Source organism: Mobula hypostoma, chromosome 2, assembly GCF_963921235.1.
Source record: "Mobula hypostoma chromosome 2, sMobHyp1.1, whole genome shotgun sequence".
NCBI lineage: Eukaryota > Metazoa > Chordata > Chondrichthyes > Myliobatiformes > Myliobatidae > Mobula > Mobula hypostoma.
In genome coordinates, this window is record NC_086098.1 from 220,249,193 (window position 1) to 220,274,627 (window position 25,435).

A 25,435-nucleotide genomic window follows, 5' to 3' on the forward strand; every position below is an offset into this window, starting at 1 on the left:
ACGCTGAGATCCCCAGTTACAGGACTGCAGTCTCCGGTTTGCAGCTCCAAGACCTCCCCATAGGCCCAGGTGAGAGGACCCTACTGTGTGACGTAGCTACCGGCCAACCCCGCCCCGTTGTCCCAGCAGCCTGACGCTGGCGGGTTTTCGAATCCATTCACAACTTAGCGCACCCCTCCATCAGGACAACTGTCCAGCTGGTCTCCAACAGGTTCGTGTGGCATGGACTTCGTAAACAGGTCAGTGAATGGGCCAAAACGTGCATGCAGTGCCAAACGGCCAAGGTGCAGCGGCACACCAAGGCTCCGCCGCAGCGGTTCGAACCCACCTGCCGGAGGTTCGACCACATCCATGTGGATATCGTGGGGCCCCTGCCAGTGTCACGAGGAGCGCGGTACCTCCTAACTATGATAGACCGGTTCACCAGATGGCCAGAGGCAGTCCCGCTCAGCGACACGACCTCCGAATCCTGCGCCTGAGCACTGATCGCAACCTGGGTAGCACGCTTTGGGGTACCGGCCCACATTACCTCCGACAGGGGCGCCCAGTTCACCTCCAGCCTGTGGTCGGCTATGGCCAGACTTTTAGGAACACAGCTACACCACACAACTGCCTACCACCCACAGTCGAACGGACTAGTGGAGCGCTTCCACCGTCACCTGAAATCGGCTCTCATGGCCCGCCTGGAGGGGCCTAACTGGGTGGACGAACTTCCCTGGGTCCTGCTCGGAATCCGCACGGCGCCCAAAGAGGATCTACACACCTCGTCGGCCGAGTTGGTGTACGGCGCGCCCCTGGTCGTCCCAGGAGAGTTCATACCAGCCCCAAGGGGGCAAGAGGAAGAACCCACAGCAGTCCTGGACAGACTACGGGAGAGGCTCGGTAACCTGGCCCCCATACCCACTTCACAGCACGGACAGAGCCCGACCTGCGTACCCAAAGACCTGCAGAACTGTAAGTTCCTTTTTGTACGACGGGGCGGACACCGGGCACCGCTACAGCGGCCCTGCGAGGGGCCGTTTAAGGTGATCAGGAACAACGGGTCCACGTTCGTGCTGGACATTGGGGGGAGAGAGGAGGTTTTCACGGTGGACCGACTCAAACCGGCCCATGTGGACTTGGCGCAACCGGTCCAGGCTCAGGCACCGCGGTGCAGGGGCAGACCTCCCAAACAGAGGCCGATCCAGACTGTGGACATTGGGGGAGGTATCGCCGGTTCTGGGGGAGGGGTTTTGTGGCGACCCACTTTCTGGCACACACAAACCGGCTCACGAAACAGCGCGTGCAGGCAGAGGGCCGGCAGCAAAAAGGGCGCCAGGCCATCTTCACCAGCAGGGGGAAAATCCCGCGCGCAGAAAGGGTCTGGGAATATGCATTCCCCACAGTAGTCCCACCCAGGGAGGACGGGAACGGGAAGGCTTTAAAGCGGGCCGCGAAGTTTGAATAAATCTCTTTCATCGCAACTCTAACTCACCGACTCCGTGTGGTTATTCTAGCGCTGTGTGTAGCACATTGCTACAATGTTTAGGATCCCTGTTAGAAAACTATTTTCTTCTCTTGAGAAATAAAAGCATTCACTAATAATAATAAGGATTAAGGATCAATTTATTCACTACTTATGGTACACTTACATGTATGAGGAATTTGCTATGGTGTGTTGGTCAGGGCGTGGCATGGAACAAAAAAAATCAACAAACAAAAAAGAATTATATGAAACATAAAGTTAGAGGTTAGTGGATGGATATGGAATAAAATGTGCATAAATACATAAATATCAGGATGTATTTACAATATAAACAGAATTATAAAAAGTAGTTTAAAGTGTTTAAAGTGCAGTGCTTTGATGGGGGGATGGGGAGGTCTCACTAGAATGATTGGTCAGACTAACTGCATGGGGGAAGAGACTTTTAAGATGTCGTGAAGTTGTTTTATTTTAATAGCCCTGTAGCACTTTCCAGAGGGGAGCTTTTGGAAAAGGCCATTTGCAGCTTGGGTAATGCCTGCAATGATCTTTCCTGCCCATTGCTTTGTCCTGGATACAAACAGGTCCTGCAGTGATAGTGGTCCCACCGTTTACTGCATCGTTTGTGATGGGAGCGGGCAACGCAGTAATGACCAGTAAATCAGGGAACTGGGGGAAAAGCTTATGTCAGCCCTGAACTGAGCGTCTTTTTTAAACAAAGCTGTTAGTGTTTGTACCACCAGCGACATTTTTAACATGAAAAGCCTAATAGTTTCCAACAATTCTGTGAGTAGAATTTTTATGTACTTAGTATATTGTTGTCCCTTGAGATCTGTAGCTGGGTGCACTGGGCAGTGTAACTAATTATAAAATGGGCTTTTGCCATTGCACTCATAGACTTTAAACAAGATCTCGGGGCTTGTTTCCGCATGCTGAATAAACTTATTCACATCAAGGCTCAGGCTCACCAGGTTAATTCAAACAGGGTCTTTAATTCAGTTTATTCCGGTTTACGCTACAGGCTACAGTTTCACGGGGAGAGGGGCAGGCAAAGCGCAGTTACAGATCTGTAAGGGCTTGGCGATACTACGTTTAACAACATGCCAGAATCCACCTTTTATTGGGGTGGAGTAAAGACAAAATGAGAGGCTTTCATTCCCCTTGACCCTATGATTCTATGACTTCACAGACCGCCGTTTTGTCCCTTGACATTGTGGAGACTCTATTGACACCAATTATTAGGATCATACAGCACAGAACCAAGCCTTTCAGCTTGCTAAATCTGTACTAACCCATTTCCAGTCTGCTCTTCCCAGATTCCCATCAACTCTGCCCAGCACTACCTCTGATGTAGGAGTAGATTAACCTGTCCACTCACCTAACTTTGGGATGTGGGGAAAATGGAAAATACACCTATTCCCAGGGAGAAGTGCAAATTCCACATATAGAGCACCAGGGGGTCAGGATTTAATCTGGGTCACTGGAATTGTGAAGTAACAGCTCTGTTAGTAATTATTTCCATTAATTCAAGGTATATTGTCTTCTCAGGCTGACTCAGTATTTAATTGTTCATCTATAATTGGGCTGGAGAAGGAGGTGGTGAGCTGTTTCTTGAACTGCTGAGGTCCTCAAGGTGTTGGTAGACTCACAATGCTGTTAGGGAATTCATAGAAATATAGAAAACCTACAGCACAATACAAGCCCTTCAACCCACAAAGCTGTGCCGACTATATCCTTATCTTAGAAACTATCTAGGGTTACCCATGGCCCTCTATTTTTCTGAGCTCCGTGTACCTGTCCAGAAGTCTCTTAGAAGACCCTATCGTATCCGCCTCCACCACTGTCACCGGCAGCACATTCCACGCACTCACCACTCTCTGCATAAAAAACTTACCCCTGACATCTCCTCTGTACCTACTTCCAAGCACCTTAAAACTGTGCCCTCTCATGCTAGCCAATTCTGCCCTGGGAAAAAACCTCTGACTATCCACACGATCAATGCCTCTCATCATCTTGTACACCTCTGTCAGGTCACCTCTCATCCTCTGCCGCTCCAAGGAGAAAAGGCCAAGTTCACTCAACCTATTTTCATAAGGCGTGCTCCCCAATCCAGGCAGCATCCTTGTAAATCTCCTCTACACCCTTTCTATGGTTTCCACATTCTTCCTATAATGAGAAGACCAGAACTGAGCACAGTACTCAAAGTGGGGTCTGACCAGGGTCTTATATAGCTGCAACATTACTTCTCGGTTCCTAAACTCAGTCCCATGATTGATGAAGGCCAATGCACTGTATGCTTTCTTAACCACAAGGTCAACCTGAGCAACAGCTTTGAGTGTCCTATGGACTCGGACCCCAAGATCCTTTTGATCCCCCATGCTGCCAAGAGTCTTACCATTAATACTATGTTCTGCCATCACATTTGACCTACCAAAATGAACCACCTCACACTTATCTGGATTGAACTCCCTCTGCCACTTCTCAGCCCAGTTTTGCATCCTATCAATGTCCTGCTGTAACCTCTGACAGCCCTCCACACTATCCACAACTCCCCTGACCTTTGTGTCATCAGCAAATTTACTAACCCATTCTTCCACTCCCTCATCTGGGTCATTTATAAAAATTACGAGAGTAGGGGTCCCAGAACAGATCCCTGAGGTACACCACTGGTCACCGGCAGCATATGACTCGTCTACAACCACTCTTTGCCTTCTGTGGGCAAGCCAGTTCTGGATCCACAAAGCAATGTCCCATTGGATCCCATGCCTCCTTCCTTTCTCAATAGGCCTTGCATGGGATACCTTATCAAATGCCTTGCTGAAATCTATATACACTACATCTAATGCTCTACCTTCATCAGTGTGTTTAGTCTCATCCTTAAAAAATCCAATCAGGCTCCTAAGGCATGGCCTGCCTTTCACAAAGCCATGCTTACTATTCCTAATCATATTATGCCTCTCCAAATGTTCATAAATCCTGCCTCTCAGAATCTTCTCCATCAACTTACCAACCGCTGAAGTAAGACTCACTGGTCTATAATTTCCTGGATGATGTCTACTCCCTTTCTTGGACAATGGAGCAACATCCACAATCCTTCAATCTTCCGGACCCTCTCCTATCCCCATTGATGATGCGAAGATCATCTCCAGAGGCGCATCAGTCTCCTCCCTCGCCTCCCATGGTAGTCTGGGATACATTTCATCTGGTTCCGGCGACTTACCCAACTTGATGCATTCCAAAAGTTCCAGCACACCCTCTTTCTTAGTATCTACATGCTCAAGCTTTTCAGTCCGCTGTAAGTCATCCCTACAATCGCCAAGAAACTATTCTGTAGTGAATACTGAAGCAAAGTACTCATTGAGTACCTCTGCTATCTCCTCCAGTTCCATAAACACTTTTCCACTGTTAGACTTGATTGGTCCTATTCTCTCATGTCTTATCCTCTTCCCGGACAATGACACAGCAATAATGAAGGATCAGTGATATACTTCCACATCAGGATGGTGTCGGGCTTTGGAGGGCAACTTCCAGAAGGTGGTGTTGCCATGTTAGGTGTACCATTGAGTTGGTCAGTAATTTTCACTGTGCCAGTCAATGAATTGCGGGTGAGTGAGGTTTGCAGTCTTATTCTCAGCAGACAGAAATCGCTCAATCCCATTTTCCCCTGAAGCAGCATTGTGGCTCATCCTTGTGCTGTTTGGGAATGCCAGAGCAGAGGGCAAGAACTTCCACTGTGACGCTGACAGACACACACTGCTGGGTTTCCCTGTATTACACCATGCCGTTCCTGCATTGACAGAACTTCACCTGTGCAATTCCGCACAGCAGCTGTTGTTGGAATTCCTTGTCGCCGTTCATTGCTGTGCTGATTGGCAAGAAGGTCCCAAAGGACACGGGTCATGGCAGACACAGCTGAGCCATGTATAAGGAGGGTGGGGGCTAATGTGAGGTACAGGAGGTGAGGTGAATCAACTGGTTGAGTGGTGTCACAATAGCAACCTTGCACTTCACTCAATCTTGAAGATTGTGGGCTTCAGAAAGGGGAAGGCAGGAGAACAAACACCAGACCTCATCAAGGGGTCACACTGGAACGGATGAATGGTTTCAAGTCCCTGGGTGTCAATATCTCTGAAGATCTATCCTGGGCCCATATCGATGTGATTACAAAGAAGACATGACAGCGGCTATATTTCATTAGGAGTTGGAGATGATTTGATATGTTAACAATACTCTAGCAAATTTCTACAGATGTTCTGTGGAGAGAATTCTGTCTGGTTGCCTCATCAACTGGTATGGAGGTGCCAGTTTGAAAAATAGCTGCAGAGGGTTGTAAACCCAGCCGACCTCATCCACCATCGAGGAAATTTTCAAAAGGTGATGTGTCAAAAAGCTAGCATTTATCATTGAGGACCTTTACCACCTACAGCATGCCTCCTTCTCATTGCTGCCTTCAGGGAAGAGCACAGGTGCTTGAAAACACACGCGCAGTGTTTTATGAGCAGCTTCTTCCCCTCTGCCGTCAGATTTAGGGAAGGTCCATGGACCCATAACCACTACCTCACTATTTCACTCTCTTCTTGCACCACATACATTGAAAATATATTTCTTATTGTGACTTTTAATTTTCTGTGTACTGTTGCTGCAAAACAAACAAAAAAATCATGACATTTGTCAGCGATAATAAACCTGATTCCCATTCTGATCTGGGGTAGGTCTGTGTGGACGGCTACCTCTCTCACTCGAGTGGCCTCAAACTGCAAATTATGGCTCCTCAAAGGGACAATGCAGTAAGATGTACAGAGCAGAGGTGAAGAAATCATTATCAGTGAGCGAGGCTGGCAGGGGTAGTGGACACATTGTTAATTTCCCTCTGCAGACCCATTGACTTGGATCTCTTCTCTAACTTTCTGTGGGATTTGCTTCTTAGTTTGCTTTGTGTTATAAACGCAGGTCGGAGGTCACATCCTTATCAATCAGGTAAACAGGTAAATGGGCTCTATACAGCAGGTGACATCATTGGGTCTACTTTTGCCCTGGGTCAGGTGTCAGACTTGTTGCAGCAAATTGCCGCTGGACGACGCCGGACCTATAGGTTGTTAATCTATCTGGACAATGATCGTTAGTGCAATTCATCATCTGTACGATGGCTTTTATCTACAAATTATACTTGAGAAACAAGAGAGGAGAGTATCTCAGCAGTCAGCTTTCCACCCAAGTAGAAAATAGTGGCAGACAAATTTTTACCAAATATTCCTCCACCCTTGATGGATGTAGGAGTGGAGAGTCAGTAACTTGTGTGTGTGTGTGTGTGTGTGTGTGTGTGTGTGTGTGTGCGTGTGCGTGTGTGTGTGTGCGTGTGTGTGTGTGTGTGTGCGCGCGCGCGCGTGTATGTCTGTGAGCGTGCTTGTGTGTGTGTGTGAGTCCACATGTATACATGTGTTAGTGAATGTGCAAGTGTTATGTATGTGTGTGTGTGTGTGTGTGTGTGTGTGTGTGTGAGACAGTGTTTGTGAATTTGCACGAGTGCACACGTGTGTATCTGTGTGTGTCTGCAGCACAGATCTGTGTGCATGTGTCTGTGAGAGTGTGCATGTGTGTCTGGGTGTACATATCTGTGTGCATGTATAAACAAGCATGCTTGTGTGTGTGTGTGAGATTGAGTGCATGAAGGTGTGAATATATGTGTGAGTGTGTGAGAGAGAGAGAGAGAGTGTGTGTGTGTGTGTGTGTGTGTGAGATCGAGTGCATGAAGGTGTGAATATATGTGTTTGTGAGTGTGTGTCTGAGTGTGTGCCTGAGTGCACATATCTGTGCACTTATCTGTGTGTCTGTGAGAGTGTGTGCAAAGGAGACTACAATTGAAAACCGAATTTGTACCTGATTCCTAAAGCCTTGGTCACAGCTGACAGGGTGCTGCACTATGTGCACCCCAATACTCTTCTTCATGGTGGCATCAGAGAAGGTAGGCAGCCAAGGGTCCAACAGGGCTATTGAATAAATTGATTAGCGCCCTTGGGGCAAGTGATTGGTGGATTGGTGTGACTGTGCATGGCATTAATTCAATTCACTTTATCCCTTGAAGAATGTCTGAGAGGCAATTTTGAGAATCAGCCTATAAAACCAGTTGTCCGTTGCTGATTGCAGGAAGGATCAACTGTGAGATGGATGACCATTCACTTAAACTATAACTCAGCAAAGCCATCTCCAATTTAACAGCTTCTAGGAAGTAATCAGGTTATCTCTGCACTCCAAGGCAGAGGTCGAGATAACACACTTGTAGTTTGCAGTGTCTGAACCTTCAGTTTGCCGGGCTGTTAACAGCTTTCTGAGAACAAACTCCCAGTTTGGATTAGTGATAATGATTAACTCTTCTTTCTGCCATTACGTCAACTAACTCTGCAAATGAACTACATCAAAACCTGTCAGAAACAGTTGTACAGCTAATGGCATGTAAGGTAGGTCTCATCTGAGGTAGGTTTGATTTGCCAGAATTAACAGACGGGTCCTCTGTTGTGCATGTCTTCCAAACTTTTTAGCAGTCCTTCAACTCTGGCATGCCAGGGAGACATTGAGTGGAGTTCTGAGGTAACATGTTCGTACATGAGGAAAATTTTGATGAGCAGGGCTAAATTCAAGCAGGGAGTTCCTGTCCAATGCAAATATAGCATTTAAATTTTCATCGATGTGTTCATGTGATATTATTTTTAACCTTTATGGACGCATGGACACAGAACCACTGAGCTTCTGTGAGCAGTGGGGAGGAGTCACATGATTAGAATAGCTCAATTTTTCTCAATGAATTTTGAACCTTGGAAAGGCTTAACAGCTGCCTGACCCGAAATTGATTACTGACAGTTAATCATTCAGAAATTGGCTAATCACTGATGGCTCGAGATGAAAAAGCCGTCTCAATTCAAGATGCTGATTAAGCATGGGTAAAAATAAAACTGGCTGAAGGGAGTAATGTCCGGGTGCAATTCCCTGCAACATTTAATGAATATGTACTTATTCTGTATTTACTATATAAAATGTTATTTTGGTGTGATACTTGACTATGGTCATGGCAAACATTTAACGACAACTTAGTCGAAATGGGGAAAAAAGCCTCAACAACAGTGAAGGTAATCTCTGTGTTCTATGGGAATACATTGATGAATACGTTTGCTGGTTGGTTACTATACTACAAATGATTCATTTTAAAAACATGAATGTAAGAATCTTGATAGTTATAAACAATGTTTGATTCAAATTTATTTTATACACTTACATAAAGTTCACTGCATTGGGTGGAACATATTTATTTAAGTGGGTGGCCTTTGGAATATTTAACTTTGTTTTTAATGTTAATAGTAAGATGAAAGTTTTGACCACAAACCAAAATTTAAATCCAATAAATTTTTTGTTTCTGCCACAAATATCTAAATGGAAGATGAAGCCAGACTTTTTTTTATCATTCAGCTGTTAATATTTGATCTTTTTGGCTGGGATTAACACCATGTTGTTTGTGTATGTGGATGGCCTGTTATGGTTAACGATCCATGTTCGTGACAGAACTGCGGACAGCCCAACAGTCATGATGTGTGACTGTACATACTCAGCACACAGCAGCAAATTCACTTCAGCTCTATTAAAGGAATGCAGTGGTTGGTATTTAACATCAACATCTGGCTTCCAAAGACCTTGGCACCAATATATTTGCAATGACAAAGGAATTAAATGTTAAGCATCATAAGTTTTATAATGACCTGGATGAGGAAATGGAGAGGTGGGACAGTAAGTTTGTAGATGACGTGAAGGTGGGAGGTGTTGTGGATGGTGTAGAATCTTATCATAAATTACAATAAGATAGAGACAGAATGCAGAGTTGGGTATAGAATCGGCAGATAGAGTTTAATGCAGGAAAGTGTGGTCTTACACTTTACGGAAGATCAAACTTGAAGGTGGAGTACAAGATTAGTGCCGAATTTTCAGCAATGTGAAGGAAGAAGGGAATCTTGGATCCAAGTCCACTCAAAGTTCATAGTCATAGTCATACTTTATTGATCCCGAGGGAAATTGGTTGCTGCACAAGTTGATAGGGTCAATATGAAGGCTTACCGTATGTTGGCTTTCATTAGTCAGACACTTGAGTTCAAGAGCCATGATGTTGTAGCTCTATAAATCTCTGGCCCAACTACACTTGGAATATTATGTTCAGTTCTGGTTGCCTCATTGTAGGAAGGATGTAGAAGCTTTAGAGAGGATTCAGAAAAGGTTTACCATGATGCAACCTGGATTAGATAGCATTAACTTTTGAGGAAAAGTTGAGCAAGCTAGGGTTTTTCTCTTTGGAGCGACAGAAAATGTGAAGTGATTTGGTAGAGTTGTACAGTATAAGATTATGAGAGGACGGCTTGTGAATTTTTTTAAAGATGGAAATGGTTCATTACAAGAGGGCATAATTTTAAACTATGGGATAATTCAGAAGTAATTATTTTTCCACGGAGAGTGGTGGGTACATGGAACACACTATCAGGGATATTTGTAGAGCCTGATACAATAGGGACATACTGTATAAGAAATTCTCAGATTGCAGTAGTGTCTGGGGTTGTGCTAACCATCTTCTGCTGTGACTTCTTCTAATTCTACATCATCAAACTTGTGAAAGGAAAGAACTTGGGTCTTCCCTTACTTGTCTGAGACCAGCAACATTTACCATGCAAGCAACACACCGTAGTGCACCTGTACACAATGTAAATGATGGGAAAGATGGGAAATGTTTTTTTAATCAAATAGAATTAAAATAATATATGTAAGAAAAAGCGAGGGTTATAGGAGGGCAGGGTTAGCTTGATTGAGAAATAGATTAATTTAGCTTGGCACAACATTGTGGGCTTAAAAGCTCATACTGCATTACACCATTTGGCTTCTTTTCTACTGGACTCAACTGGGATGGAACTGGACTCTCTGACAGTGGTGTCTGAAAGAGGATGCTGTCCAAGTTGCATGCCATCTTGGACAATGTCTCTCATCCACTACGTAATGTACTGGGTGGGCACAGGAGTACATTCAGCCAGAGACTCATTCCACTGAGATGCAACACAGAGCGTCATAGGAAGTCATTCCTGCCTGTGGCCATCAAACTTTACAACTCCTCCCTTGGAGGGTCAGACACCCTGAGCCAATAGGCTGGTCCTGGACTTATTTCCTGGCGTAATTTACATATTACTATTTAACTATTTATGGTTTTGTTACTATTTAATTATTTATGGTGCAACTGTAACGAAAACCAATTTCCCCCGGGATCAATAAAGTATGACTATAACTAGAAGCAACTGATGCACTCTGATGTTATAGGTTATGATATTGGACATTATTACATGACAGGTAAGTTCTTTCCTTGTTAAAAGATTTAGAGATTAAAGATAAGCTTTATTTGTCAGATTTACATTGAAGTATACAGTGAAATGTCCCCTTGTCATTCACCAATACTGTTCAAGGAGGTGCTGGTGTCAGCCTGCAAGTCAGGAGTTTATTGCCTGGGAAAATTGATAGAGGTATACACAATCATAAGGGGTATAAATAGGGTAAACACAAGCAGACTTTTTTCCACTGAGGTTGGGTAAAACTAGACGAGAGGTCATAGGGTTAAGGATGAAAGGTAGAATATTTAAGGGGAACTTGAGGGGGAACTGCTTTACTCAAAGGGTAGCTAGAGTGTGGGACAAGCTGCCAGTGCATGTGGTGGATGCGATTTCGATTTCAACATTTAAGAGAAGTTTGGATAGGTACATGGATGTGAGGGGTATGGAGAGCCCCCATCCAAGTGCAGGTTGATTGGACTAGGCAAAGTAACAGTGTGGTACAGACTAGATGGGCCAAAGGGATGATTCTGTACTGTAGTGTTCTATGACACTAATAGGTTGATTGGAAGTGGTCTGTAAAATGTGAACAGGGCTGGATGAGGGAAAATAAGGTGGAAAGTTGGATTAGTATGGATAGTCTGTGGCAGCATAGACACGATGGGCCAAAGGGCCTGTTTCTGTGCTGTGTGACTCTAACTATACTACATTGCATCAAAGGAGTAATATTAATGGATGAAAAGTTGATTAAGTAATGAGCAATTCAGATCAAAAACTGGGTTCACTCCTTGGCTCTCTGCTCTCTGCAATTTATATAACTTACAAGCAGATTGCAAACTGCTTAAGCGAATGGGTAAGATGTACATGGCCTGCTATAATGCGTAGGGCATGACTTTATTTCTGTGTTAGGAAAGAAGCTGTTATGTACACAGTGGGAAATCTCATGCTCTTCAATCTGCAGAAGGCTGGCTGGTGGCGCAGTGAGATCAGCGCCGGACTCCGGAGCGAAGGTTCCCGAGTTCGAATCCAGGTCGGGCCACCCCCGAGCATGCTTTCCATCTGTGCCGCTAGCCGCTCAACCTTGTAAAAAATACAAGTGTCAAGTCAGGAATGTTCGTAACGTGACCCAGTTAATCCTGACACCACATGCCAGACGAGAATGGCTGAATACGACACGCTTAAAAAAAAAGTCTGCAGAAGATGGTCCTGTACAGATACAGCAAACAACTAGGGTAGTAAATAGTACCTTGGTCCTTCTTGAAAGGAGCTTTAGTAAGGAAGTCCTGATATTGGATTGGGCCGTTCATACAGATCAGATCATTACACAATGCACTGAGCTGGAATAAGGTAAAACAATAAAAAGGTGATTAAAGTGTAAAAGCTACTGAATAAGTTCAGTGCAGGTAAATGATAAAGTTCAAGATTACAATGATATGAGTCCACAAGCCCTTCATATCATTCAAGAAGTCTGTTTAAGAGTCTGAAAGTAGTGGGATAGAAGCTGACCTTGAGCCTGATGGTACTTGCATTTGTATCTTCCGTGTGATGGGACGAGTGATAAAAGAGAATATCCAGAGTGGGTGGGGTCGGTGATTATGCTTGCTGCTTGTGACTGAGGCAATTCGTGACATAGACAGAATCCACAGAGGGGAGGTACATACTTTCAGGCTTTTGTATCTTCTGCCTGATGGGAGGGGTGAGGAGAGAGAATGTCTAGGGTCGGTGGGGAATTTGATTAAGCTAGCTGCATTACTGAAGTAACAAGAAGTATAGACAAGAGTCGATGGAGGAGAGGCTGGGTCCTGTGACGTGCTGAGCTGTGTCCACAACTCTGCAATTTCTTACGATTTTTGGTGAGATCATATTTTTACAATATGCAGTTTTAGTCTTCAAACCATAAGATACAGGAGCAGAATTCAGCCCATCAAGTTTTCTCCATCATTTAATCATGGCTGATATTTTAAAACCCATTCTCCCTCCTTTTTTTCAGTAATCCTTAACCCCTTTACCAATCAAGAACCTATGAATTTCTATCTTAAGTACACCTGGTGACTTGGCGTCCAGAGTCCTCCATAGCAAGATGTTTCCTTGAAGTGCAGATTTACCAGGCTGGTTCCTAAAGTGAGGGGAGAAGAAGAAGAAGGAGGAGGAGTAAAAATGGCCTTTTCTCACCAAATTTGAGGAGAAAGTTGGAAAGTTTCAAGTTCCACATTTATTATCAAAGTACATATACTGGCCTTTATAAATCAGAGCATAGAGTATAGCAGTTGGGATGTAATGTTGAAATTGTATAAGGCATTGGTAAGGCCAAATTTGGAGTATTGTGTACAGTTTTGGTCAACAAGTTATAGGAAAGATGTCAATAAAATTGAGAGAGTACAGAGGAGGTTTACTAAAATGTTGCCTGGGTTTCATCTCCTAAGTTACAGAGAAAGGTTGAACAAGTTAGGTCTTTATTCTTTGGAGCGTAGAAGGTTGAGGGGAGACTTGATAGAGGTGTTTAAAATTATGAGGGGTATTGATAGGGTTGACGTGGATAGGCTTTTTTCATTGAGAGTGGGGGAGCTTCAAACAAGAGGACATGAGTTGAGAGTTAAAGGGCAAAAGTTTAGGGGTAACATGAGGGGGAACTTCTTTACTCAGAGAGTGGTAGCTGTGTGGAACAAGCTTCCAGCAGAAGTGGTTGAGGCAGGTTCAATGTTGTCATTTAAAGTTAAATTGGGTAGATATATAGATAGGAAAGGAATGGAGGGTTATGGACCGAGTGCAGGTTGGTGGGACTTGGTGAGGGTAGGAGTTCAGCATGAACTAGAAGGGGCGAGATGGCCTGTTTCCATGCTGTAATTGTAATATGGTTACATGGTATGTCACCGTATACAAGCCGGATTCATTTTTTATTATAGAAATGCAGCACAGAGTAGGCCTTTCTGGTCCTTTGAGCTGTGCCATCCAGAACCCCCTGATTTAACCTAATCAAGGGACAATTTACAATGGCCAGTTAACCTACCAACTGGTATGCCTTTGGAAACTGGAGCACCCGAAGGAATCTCATGCAGACATGGAGAGAATGTACAGTCTCCTTATAAACGGCAGTGGGAATTGTACCCAGGTTTCTGGTACTGTAAAGCATTGTGCTAACCACTATGCTACCATGCTGCCCCACGGGCATTGACAGTAAATACAAAAAACACAATAGACTCAATGAAAGACCGCACCCAACAGGACAGAAAAACAATGTACAAATGACAACAAACTGTAAATAGAAAGAGAAAAAAAATGATAATAATATGAATAAATAAATAAATATAGGTGAAGAATCATTGAAAGTGAGTATATTGATTGTGGAAACAGTTCAGTGATGGGGTGAGTGAAGTTATCCCCTTTGGTTCAAGACCCTGGTGGGTGAGGAGTAATAACAGTTCCTGAACCTGGTGGTGTGGGTCCTGAGGCTACTGCACCTTCTTCAGCTGCAGCAGAAAGAGACCATGGCCTGGTTGGTGGGGATCCTTGATGATGGATACTGTTTTCCTGCGACAGTGCCCTGTGTAGATGTGCTCAATTGGACTTCTGGTTTCCTCTTCTTGAAGTCAATAATGAGCTCCCTGGTCTTGCTAACATTGAGTGAGGGGTTGTTGTTATGGCACCACTCAACCAGATTTTCAATTTCCCTTCTATAAACTGATTGATTTATTTCTACTTTGATTTAGTCAGTGACAGCGGTGTAATCATCAAACGTAAATATGGCGTTGGAGCTGTGCTTAGGCCTCACGATCATAAGTGTAAAGTGACTAGAGCAGGGGGCTGAGCACCCAGCTCTGTGGTGCACCTGTGCAGAGGGAGAATGTGGAGAAGCTGTTGTTGCAAATCCGAACTGACTGGGGTCTGCAAGTGGGGAAATCGAGGATCCAGTTGCACAAGGAGGTACTTGAGGCTTAGGTCCTGAAGCCTATTGATTAGTTATGAGGGGAAGATAGTATTGAAAGCTGAACTGTAGTCAATGAAGAGCATCCTGATGTATGCATCTTCACTGTCCAGATGTTTCAGGATCGAATGTAGAGCCAATGAAATGGCATCTGCTGTTCACCTGTTGAGAAGATAGGCAAACTGGAATGGATCCAAGTCACTTCTCAGGAAGGGGTTGATATGTTTCATCACCAACATCTCAAAGCACTTCATCACCGTGGATGTAAGTGCTACTGGATGATAGTCATTGAGGCAGATTTCCACATACTTATTAGGCACCGGTCTAACTGAAGCCTGCTTGAAGCAGGTGGGTACAACAGACTGTCGAAGCAAGAGGTTAAAGATATCGGTGAACTCCCCAACCAGTTGATTAGGACAGGTCTTTAGTACTTAGTGATGTACTCCGTCTGGGCCAGATGGCTTCTGCGGGTTCACCTTGAAGAATATTTTAATATCAGGTCTCAGAGACTGACGTCACAGGGTCATCAGAGGGTGCGGGAGTTTGTGAAGATGCTTCCATGTTTTAACAGTCAAAGCGAGCCAAAAGGAGGATGAGAGGATATTAGATCATAAAACACAGGGGCTGGATTAAGCCCCTTGACCTATTTAATCCTCTCAGCCATTTAATCATTTTTAAAAATCCAAACAACAGGAACTCTGCAGATGCTGGAAATTCAAGCAACACACATCAAAGTTGCTGGTGAACGCAGCAGGCCAGGCAGCATCTCTAGGAAGAGGTACAGTCGTACAGACTGTACCTCTTCCTAGAGATGCTGCCTGGCCTGCTGCATTCACCAGCAACTTTGATGTGTGTAGCCATTTAATCATGGTTGATTTATTTTCCATCTAAACCTATCTAAACCCTTAGGAAAAGGGGAAGTACAACGAGATCTAGGAAGAGAGAAAACAGGGAATTATAGACCGGTTAGCCTGACTTCGGTGGTGGGAAAGATGTTGGAGTCAATTATAAAAGATGAAATTACGACACATCTGGATAGCAGAAACAGGATCAGTCCGAGTCAGCATGGATTTACGAAGGGGAAATCGTGCTTGACTAATCTTCTGGAATTTCTTGAGGATGTAACTATGAAAATGGACAAGGGAGAGCCAGTGGATGTAGTGTACCTGGACTTTCAGAAAGCCTTTGATAAAGTCCCACATAGGAGATTAGTGGGCAAAATTAGGGCACATGGTATTGGGGGCAGAGTACTGACATGGATTGAAAATTGGCTGGCTGACAGAAAACAAAGAGTCGCGATTAATCGTCCCTTTCTGAATGGCAGGCAGTGACCAGTGGGGTACCGCAGGGTTCAGTGCTGGGACCGCAGCTGTTTACAATATATATTAATGATTTAGATGAGGGAATTAAAAGTAACATTAGCAAATTTGCCGATGACACAAACCTGGGTGGCAGTGTGAAATGTGAGGAGGATGTTATGAGAATGAAGGGTGACTTGGACAGGCTGGGTGAGTGGGCAGATGCAGTTTAATGTGGATAAATGTGAGGTTATCCACTTTGGTGGTAAGAACAGGAAAGCAGATTATTATCTAAATGGAGTCAAGTTAGGAAAAGGGGAAGTAGAACGAGATCTAGGTGTTCTTGTACATCAGTCACTGAAAGCAAGCATGCAAGTACAGCAGGCTGTGAAGAAAGCTAATGGCATGCTGGCCTTCATCACAAGGGGAATTGAGTATAAGAGCAAAGAGGTCCTTCTGCAGCTGTACAGGGTCCTGGTGAGACCATACCTGGAGTACTATGTGCAGTTTTGGTCTCCAAATTTGAAGAAGGACATTCTTGCTATTGAGGGAGTGCAGCGTAGGTTCACAAGGTTAATTCCGGGGATGGTGGGACTGTCATATGTCGAAAGATTGGAATGACTGGGCTTGTATACTCTGGAATTTAGAAGGCTGAGAGGGGACCTTATTGAAACGTATAAGATTATTAAGGGATTGGACACGCTGGAGGCAGGAAGCATGTTCCCACTGATGGGTGAGTCCAGAACCAGAGGCCACAGTTTAAGAATAAGGGGTAGGCCATTTAGAACGGAGTTGAGGAAAAACTTTTTCACCCAGAGGGTGGTGGATATATGGAATGCTCTGCCCCAGAAGGCTATGGAGGCCAAGTCTCTGGATGCTTTCAAGAAAGAGATGGATAGAGAGCTCTTAAAGACAGCGGAATCAAAGGTTATGGGGATAAGGCAGGAACTGGATACTGATTGTGGATGATTCAGCCATGATCACAGTGAATGGCGGTGCTGGCTCGAAGGGCCAAATCGCCTACTCCTGCACCTATTGTCTATTGTCTATTCTCTTGCCACCTCCCGGTAAAATTTGATGTCCTTACTAATCAAGAACCTATCTCCCTCCTCCTTAGGTACACCCAGTGACTTGGCTTCCACAACTGTCTGTGGCAATGATTCCACAGATTATTGTGAGAAGGAGGGACAGGTTGGACACTGAGAAGTTATCTCCTCTACCTGAGGTGTTTATGATATAAAGGTTATGTCATAATTTGAGAGCAAACCTAGTTTACTTCAGCTCTGAGGTTATATTTTTTCTGAGCTAAAGGTGCAGTTTGAATGTGGGTGACATTCCACAATTTTTACACCTCACATGAATCTTAATTTTTACATGTAATTTCTATAGTAACCTTACTCCTGTCTCTCCCTCTTAAAAAAACTGCCCTGTTCACTCAGAAGGTGCACAGTGACATTCACTGCAAATAAAATTTGGGTTCATTTGTGGGACAGAAGTGACATAGAAGCATTGCAACTCCAAGATGAGTGCTTGGATCAGCTGGTGTATTAATTGTGGCGCACAGGCAAGATCCGGTTACAGCTGATACTGCTGGTACTCCTCCCCAGTCGACAGATAATTTTTGAGTTATATTTAGCAGTTATATTGCGGCTCCCATTAACTTGTGCTCAAGTAACTCGACAGACTGAGGCATTACAGTTCAGTCTAGTTAAATAAACTTGCTTAAAGTTTTCGAAACTAGATCGAATGTGGCAAGAAGGATTTTAATTCGTGTGCTTTTTACTGGGATATTTATAAGGATTGCACCTATAGATGTTATTAATGCGGACTTCCTGAAGATATACGCCGCAGCCCCAGGTTGTCAGTAAAGTTGAGAATGTGTTAGAATGGACTTGAACTCCTGAATGAAGAATTGGCAATGAGGTAGGAAGCAGAAAATAAGATGAATGGTTATGTGCTCGAAATGTGGTTTGGTCCGACTGGGGTTACCTCCCTCGGAGCTGTAGTGGGATCTCAGCATTTCAATATACAGTATATTTGCAAACAAGAGAAAATCTGCAGATGCTGGAAATCCAAACAACACACACAAAATGCTGGAGGAACTCAGCAGGCCAGGCAACAGCTATGGAAAAGAGTAAACTGTCGACATTTCGGGCCAAGACCTTTCATCAGGACTGGTGAAGGGTCTCGGCCTGATACATTGACTATATTCTTTTCCGTAGACGCTGCCTAGCCTGCTGAGTTCCTTCAGCATTTTGTGTGTGTTACAATATCGTTGCATCATTTGGATGAAGGAATAGAGGTACACGTTTGTTAAGTTAGCTGGCAAAGAGAGAAGTTGAAAATTGCATTTACTGAATAAGGGACTGTAGAAAACAGGGTAAATCAGGCTCAGTGTAAAAACATGTGAGATCATCTGTATGGACCTAAGAGTCATATATCTTCTAAATAAGACCATGAGACAATACAGCATAGGAGCAAAGTTAGACCATTCAGCCACTGAGTCTACTATGCCATTCCATATTATCCCTTTCAACCCTATTCCCCTGTGTTCTCCCCATTACCTTTGATACCCTTACTAATCAAGAACCTATTTACTTCTGCTCTAAATATACCCAATAACTTGGCCTCCACAGCTTTCTGTGGCAATGAATTCCACAGATTCACCATCTTCTGGTTTAGAAATTCCTCCTTTTCTCAGTCCTAAAGGGCCAACCTTCAATTCTGAGACTGTGCCTTCAAGGCCTAGTCTCTCCCACTAGAGGAAACATGTTCTCCACATGCATTCTGTCTAGGGCTTTCAATATTCAGTAGATTTCAACATGATTCCCCCCCCCCCCATTCTTCTAAACTCCAGCGAGTATAGGCCCAGCACCATTAACCCTTTCATTCTTGTGAACCTCCTCTGGGCCCTTTCCAACGCTAGCACACCCTTTCTTAGATAGGGAACCCAAAACTGCTCACAATACTCCAAGTATGATCTGACCAATACCTTATAAAGTCTAAGCATTACATCCCTTGCTTTTATATTTTACTCCTCTTCAAATGAATGCTAACATTGTATTTGCCCTCCTAAATGACAGAAGTCTTGAGAACACATACCACCAGGCTCATGGACAGCTTCGGTTCCATGATTGTAGGATTCTTGAATGGACCATGTACAGTATGTTATAAAGACGAGCTCTGAATCTCTCATTCTATCTGGTCATGACCCCTGCACGTAATTAGTCTACTTACAATGCACTTTCTCTGTAACTGTAACACAATGTTCTGTATTTTATTGTTTTTCCTTTTGTACTACGTCAATGGGATAGTTTGTTTGGATAGTATGTAGACAAAGGCTTTTTACAATACCTAGGTTTGTGTGACAATAATCAATCAATTACAATGGTAGTAGTGAAATCTATGAGCTGTGGAAAAATTTAGAGATTTGTGAGTGTAAGAACAGAAATCACTGAAGCCTTGTGGACAGATATAAGTTGTAATTTGATCTAATGTTGGAATGTTAGACCATAAGATATAGGAGCAGAATTCCACTATTCATCCCATCAAGTCTGGTCTTCCATTTGATCATGGGATTTCTCAACCCCATTCTCCTGCCTTTTTCCCATAACCAGTAACCCCCCTCCCCCACTACCAATCAAAAACCTATCAATCTCTGCTTTCATTACACTCTGTGTCTTGGCTTCCACACCCTCTGTGGTAACAAATGTCACAGATTCAACTCTCTTTTTGTTGGTCTATATCTCCCGAAGGGATGGAATTCTAACTGTTGTGCAAAACTCTGGCTAGACCTTAACCTCAGTCTAGATAAATGTACTTAATTCTGGCCAGCGCATCTCAAATGGATCTTGGCAGGAGTATCAGGCAGATTCAATAGAATGCTTGTACAGGCTTGTTGCTATAGGTTGCATTGAAAATGTTAACACTCAAGGACTCCAGTAATTTGACATCAGATATAATTGCATTTAAAATAATCAAAGTAGCTTATGGAGAAACTCATGGCTCTTTCCAAACAAAAGCCTCGAAATTGGAGCTGGACGGTTTAAGATGATGCCAAGAAACACTTTGTCATACAGTGAGTAATGGAAGTCTGGAATACACCTCAACATTATTTTAATTGAAAATTTCTAAACTCATAGACTGAAAGGTTTGCAGATAAATATACCTTGTGTACGAGGGTGTGGGTACATAAATGTTAGCTAATAGTTCTTGATGATACAGTATGTATAATCCTTCAGTTACACTCTGTTTCGGAGATTTGACTTGTACAATGTGATATCAGTGTTACTGTTCTGTACCACATAGGGTTAATCAGCTCAACTGTTGTGCTTGGGTCAGATGTAGCATTTACAATATTGGTAAAGCTATCAATGATGGCCACTATTACTCTGTGAAATTTAAAGCAACTTTGGGATGCTCATACGCACATCATTTAACATGGAAATCGCTGAGCTACTGTCAGTAATTCAGTCCTTCTCCCCTGCAGTATGTTTTTTTGCAACTTACCTCATCACAGAATCAGAATCAGGTTTATTATCATCGGCATGTGTCATGAAATTTGTTAACTTAGTGGCAGCAGTTCAATGCAGTACATAATATAGAAGAAGGAATAATAATAATAATAATTAAATAAGTAAATCAATTACAGTATATGTATATTGAATAGATTAAAAATTGTGCAAAAAAACAGAATATATATAAAAAAAGTGAGGTAGTGTTCATAGTTTCAATGTCCATTTCGGAATCAGATGGCAGAGGGGAAGAAGCTGTTCCTGAATCGCTGAGTGTGAGCCTCCAGGCTTCTGTACCTCCTACCTGATGGTAACAGTGAGAAAAGGGCATGCCCTGGGTGCTGGATGTCCTTAATAATGGACGCTGTCTTTCTGAGACACCACTCCCCGAAGATGTCCTGGGTACTTTGTAAGTTAGTACCCAAGATGGAGCCGACTAAATTTACAACTTTCTGCAGCTTCTTTCAGTCCTGTGCAATAGCTCCTCCATATCAGACAGTGATGCAGCCTGTCAGAATGCTCTCCACGGTATATCTATAGAAGATTGTGAGTGTATTTGTTGACATACCAAATCTTTTCAAACTCCTAATGAAGTATAGTCGCTGTCTTGTCTTCTTTATAACTGCATCAATATGCTGGGACCAAGTTAGGTCCTCAGAGATCTTGACACCCAGGAACTTGAAACTGCTCACTCTCTCCACTTTGGATCCCTCTATGAGGATTGGTATGTGTTCCTTCGTCTTACCCTTCCTGAAGTCCACGATCAGCTCTTCCATCGTACTGATGCTGAGTGCCAGGGTGTTGCTGTGACACCACTCCACTAGTTGGCATATCTCGCTCCTGTACCCCTCTCGTCTCCATCTGAGATTCTATCAACAATCATCAGAAAATTTATGGATGGTATTTAAGCTATGCCGGGCGAACAGTCATGGGTATAGAGAGAGTAGAGAAGTGAGCTAAGCACACACCCCCGAGGTGCACCAGTGTTGATCGTCAGCGAGGAGGAGATGTTATCACCAATCCGCACAGGTTGTGATCTTCCTGTTAGGAAGTCAATGATCCAGTTGTAGAGGGAGGCACGGAGGCCCTGGTTCTGTAACTTCTCAATCAGGATTGTGGGAATGATGGTATTAAATGCTGAGCTATAGTTGATGAACAGCATCCTTACATAGGCGCCTGTATTATCCAGGTGGTCTAAGGCTGTATGAAGAGCCACTGAGATTGCATCTGCCGTTGATCTATTGTGGCGGTAGGCAAATTGCAGTGGCTCCAGGTCCTTGTTGAAGTAGGAGTTCAGTCTGGTCGCGAACAACCTCTCAAAGCATTGATGTGAGTGTTACCGGGCAATAGTCATTCAGGCAGCTCACATTATTCTTCTTAGAATTTCTGTCCGTAACAGTGAAAGGTTGAAATTGTCCTTGAATACTCCCGCTTGTTGGTTGCACAGGTTTTCAGAACCTTCCCAGGTACTCCATCAGGACGTTCCGCCTTGCGAGGGTTCACCCTCTTTAAAGACAGTCTAACATCAGTCTCTGAGACAGAGATCACAGGGTCACTGGGTGCAGCAAGGATCTTCATAGCTGTATTTATATTCTCCCTTTCAAAGTGGGCATAGAAGGCATTGAGTTCAGCTGGTAGTGAAGCATTGCTGCCATTCATGCTATTGGGTTTCACTTTGTAGGAAATAATGTCTTGCAAACCCTGCCAGGGTTGTCGTACATCTGATGTTGCCTCCAACCTCGTTTGAAAGTGTCTCTTCGCTCTTGAAATAGCCCTCTGCAAATCATACCTGGTTTTCTCATACAGACAATTAAGGATCTTTACACAATCCTTACACAAGTAAGGATTATATTAAATTGTCAAGAATTTTGATTATTCACAATTCAGCATTTGAAAAATACTCCATTTGTTACGCTTCATGAGGCTTGTTAATTCATAATTACTGTTCAGCGGACTCCTTTTGCCAGCTAAATGAGTTTTATCTACCTTATTCTTTAAAATATTTCAAAATAAAATAAATTTTAAAGTCATAAAACTATTAATCTCTATACTTGTCTATGCAAATTTAACATTTATCTGTCAGTCAAGTTTATTGACATCAAGTGGACAAGTGCAAAGGAACAGGCACATTGTATCAGAAAGGCAGCATCCACAAGAAAACCAAATTAATCATAAATTATATACAATTTTTTACAATAAAACACAATTAGAACAAAAATAAGTCCATTTTAGTGCAAGACAGTCAAAGTGTTGCTAAACTATAGCGATTAGTGTTTTGTTGGTTGGTTCAAGAACAGAAGGGTAGAAGGGAAGTAGCTGTTCTGGAATCTGATGGTAAGAACTCACCCAAGATGCCTACCAATTTTTTTACATATAAGCAGTTTGATCCGATAGGAAGCTTAGTGACTTCTTGCTGCGGTCGTGCCCTTTTTCCAATTTACAAAGAGTGAAGCCAGAAAAAGATAAGAAATAAGGAGCTTTTCAACAATAGTCTTTTGCCTCGAGTTCCATTCTTGGCTTGTCCTACTCACGTTATGCGTCAGATATTGGTTAACTAATTTTTATAGGTTTTGCTCCATTCAGTATACATCTGACAAGGGAAGTGGTTCAAGTTCACGTTTTGTTTCTTTAAGCAGATTTGTTCTGGCAATGCTCCGTAGAGAGAAGAGAATTTACACAGTGATATCTGATATGTAGCAGTAGTTAATAAACAAAGGCGGTGTTTTTGTCTCTTCAGTTCCGGCCTCTTCCTCACTCTTATTCCCAGTCTCTAACATGCCACTGCTGGGCAGCCAGGCATCTCGGCATCTCTGCTTCCATCCGACTTTCCAAAATCACCATATGATCCTTCTGTCCTTGCCTTTGCCATAGTACCAAACCTCACACTTACTGAGTTAAACAAAAGGCCTAACACTGCTTAGTTAGAACCCACTTTAATAGTCAATCGCTCGAGCCGAGTATGATGTTCTCTCAAGAGGTTATTCCGTTAGCGGGGAAATGCCTGTGTGTGACTTTGTTTAACATGGGGAGGCTGATGCTCGGGCAGACACCACACGGTCCTTGACAGATCGGGGTCAGGGTCCAGTGACATGGAATGCAAGACAACTGGGGACCCTTCACTGCCACAGCTTCCCCAGTCCAAGGATAAACTCTATTTCCAATAAAACCCTTTAATTTGGTGTACTATTCTCCCTTGTCAAGATGCGGTCTGGGTGAGTTGCGCATGTGAGACCCTGTTTGCTGACAGAGAGATTTCATGGGAATTGGAGGAAGATTTTTCGTTTCTCACCCAACTGAAACCTAGAAATGAGAGGAAGGTGGTAAGGGCAGATGTTTCCAGAACGATAAAGCAGTATTTTGATTAGCACTTGAAGCATTAGGATATGGAAGGCTACAGAATGACTTTTGGGAAGTGTGATTTGTCTTGATAATTGCTGGTATGGTAACAGCTTCTGTTCTGTAAGACTGTGTGGCACTATGATCAGACACTTCTTGAATTACAACCTCTTGAAGTATCTTCACTCAATCTACAAGGCTTTACAACTTAAACCTTGTCTTATCTCTAACATTCCCAGTTCTCGTTATGCCTGTTTCTTTCTCCATAAACACTGTCTACCCTGTAAGATATTTTCATACTTTCTTAACTTTATGAACTCAGATACCTAAACTCTAAGATCTAGATTTCACTCTTTAAAACTCTCCACCGGTATACTTACTATATAACATCTCTTTTGACACAGTTTCCCAGTTATCCAACAGTGCGCTTATATGGCTTTGTGTTTTGCTGTTCAAACTGAAACAACTTCGTCATTTTTATCATGCTAAACACAAGAAACTTCAATGATGGGCTTTCCTAGGTATTGTTCAGAGAATGTTTGATTATTGTTTCATGAAGGCTACTAACGAAAACCTTTAATGGAACTCCCTAGAAAGAACACCAGTTTAGGATTAGCCCAATAAAGCAGAGTGATTTCAGACAGATTTAGGCAGTACTACATTGCAAGTTGTCATCATGCTTTGTATGATCTTGGCCAGTATGTATTTGCTGCATTATCAGGTGTGTTTACCAATCTGAATCAGAACTGTGTGGGTGTGGGGTGTGGCTAATTCTTTCATGAGTCAAAAGAAACTTATCAGCTAATGTCCCAAAAGTGTAGACTCTGCAGCCGAATGTTTTGAATGTTTTGATTACTTATCTAAAGAGGAGGTATATTCATGTAAGTATTGAACTTTATTTTTGTGTAAAGCCTTTTTTTAGAGTTTATAAAGATTATTTTGTTTCACCTCTCCTTCCATTTATATAATTTTTTTCATTTATGTACTGAGTCTTTGGAAACTGAGTTAGTGTTGAGATAAGATGAAGCTTGTCGGAAGCATTATATTGATAAACCATATTGCTGCTTGTATTTATTGTAACTATCAGTCTGGAGTATACGAGAGTTGTTTCATATTCAATGTTTTAAGATAACAATGCTTTAAGACAGACCCATAAATTTGTCCTGATGTGACTTGAAACTTCATTATCACAATCTTGAAAGTATATTCCTGAATTTGGTTCCTTTGAACTAAATTGTTTCTGAACACTTGTATATTCCAACTAATTCCCCAAGCTATTTAATCATGTAAATGTCGTATTAGTTTCATACTTTAAACAAATCGGAGTTTGTAAACACAGACTTGAGAGGCTGACAGTAATTTTTAATTCAGAGGATCAGATTGAAGGTTTGATCTAGCTGATCAGGATCATATTCTCCTTGAGGGAATTACAATCCTTTTGATGTATCTTACTGAAAGTATACTTGTGAAACCTGCATGGAGACTATCTTGGAATCAAAAGCCCTTGATTTTTTTTAACATATTCCTCTTTATAAGTGCTATTTCATTGACCAGAAGCTAAT

The 25,435-nt window shown here is 42.9% G+C and overlaps 1 protein-coding gene across 5 annotated transcripts in view; it reads left to right on the forward strand.

Moving 5' to 3' along the window:
* LOC134342864 (pleckstrin homology domain-containing family G member 4B-like) overlaps positions 1-25,435 on the forward strand; it is a 228,639-nt gene that overhangs the window by 38,248 nt on the left and 164,956 nt on the right. For 4 of the 5 annotated variants that reach the window (XR_010017127.1, XM_063041517.1, XM_063041519.1 and 1 more), the window contains exon 1: positions 7,880-7,917. The exons of the other annotated variant lie outside the window; for it this stretch is intronic. Coding sequence is in view for 3 of the 4 variants with exons in the window: in XM_063041517.1 (XP_062897587.1) it covers positions 7,906-7,917 (12 nt within the window). In the remaining variant the exon portion in view is untranslated. Of the gene's footprint in view, positions 1-7,879; positions 7,918-25,435 lie in introns of those variants that run through there. 5 annotated transcript variants of the gene reach the window in all.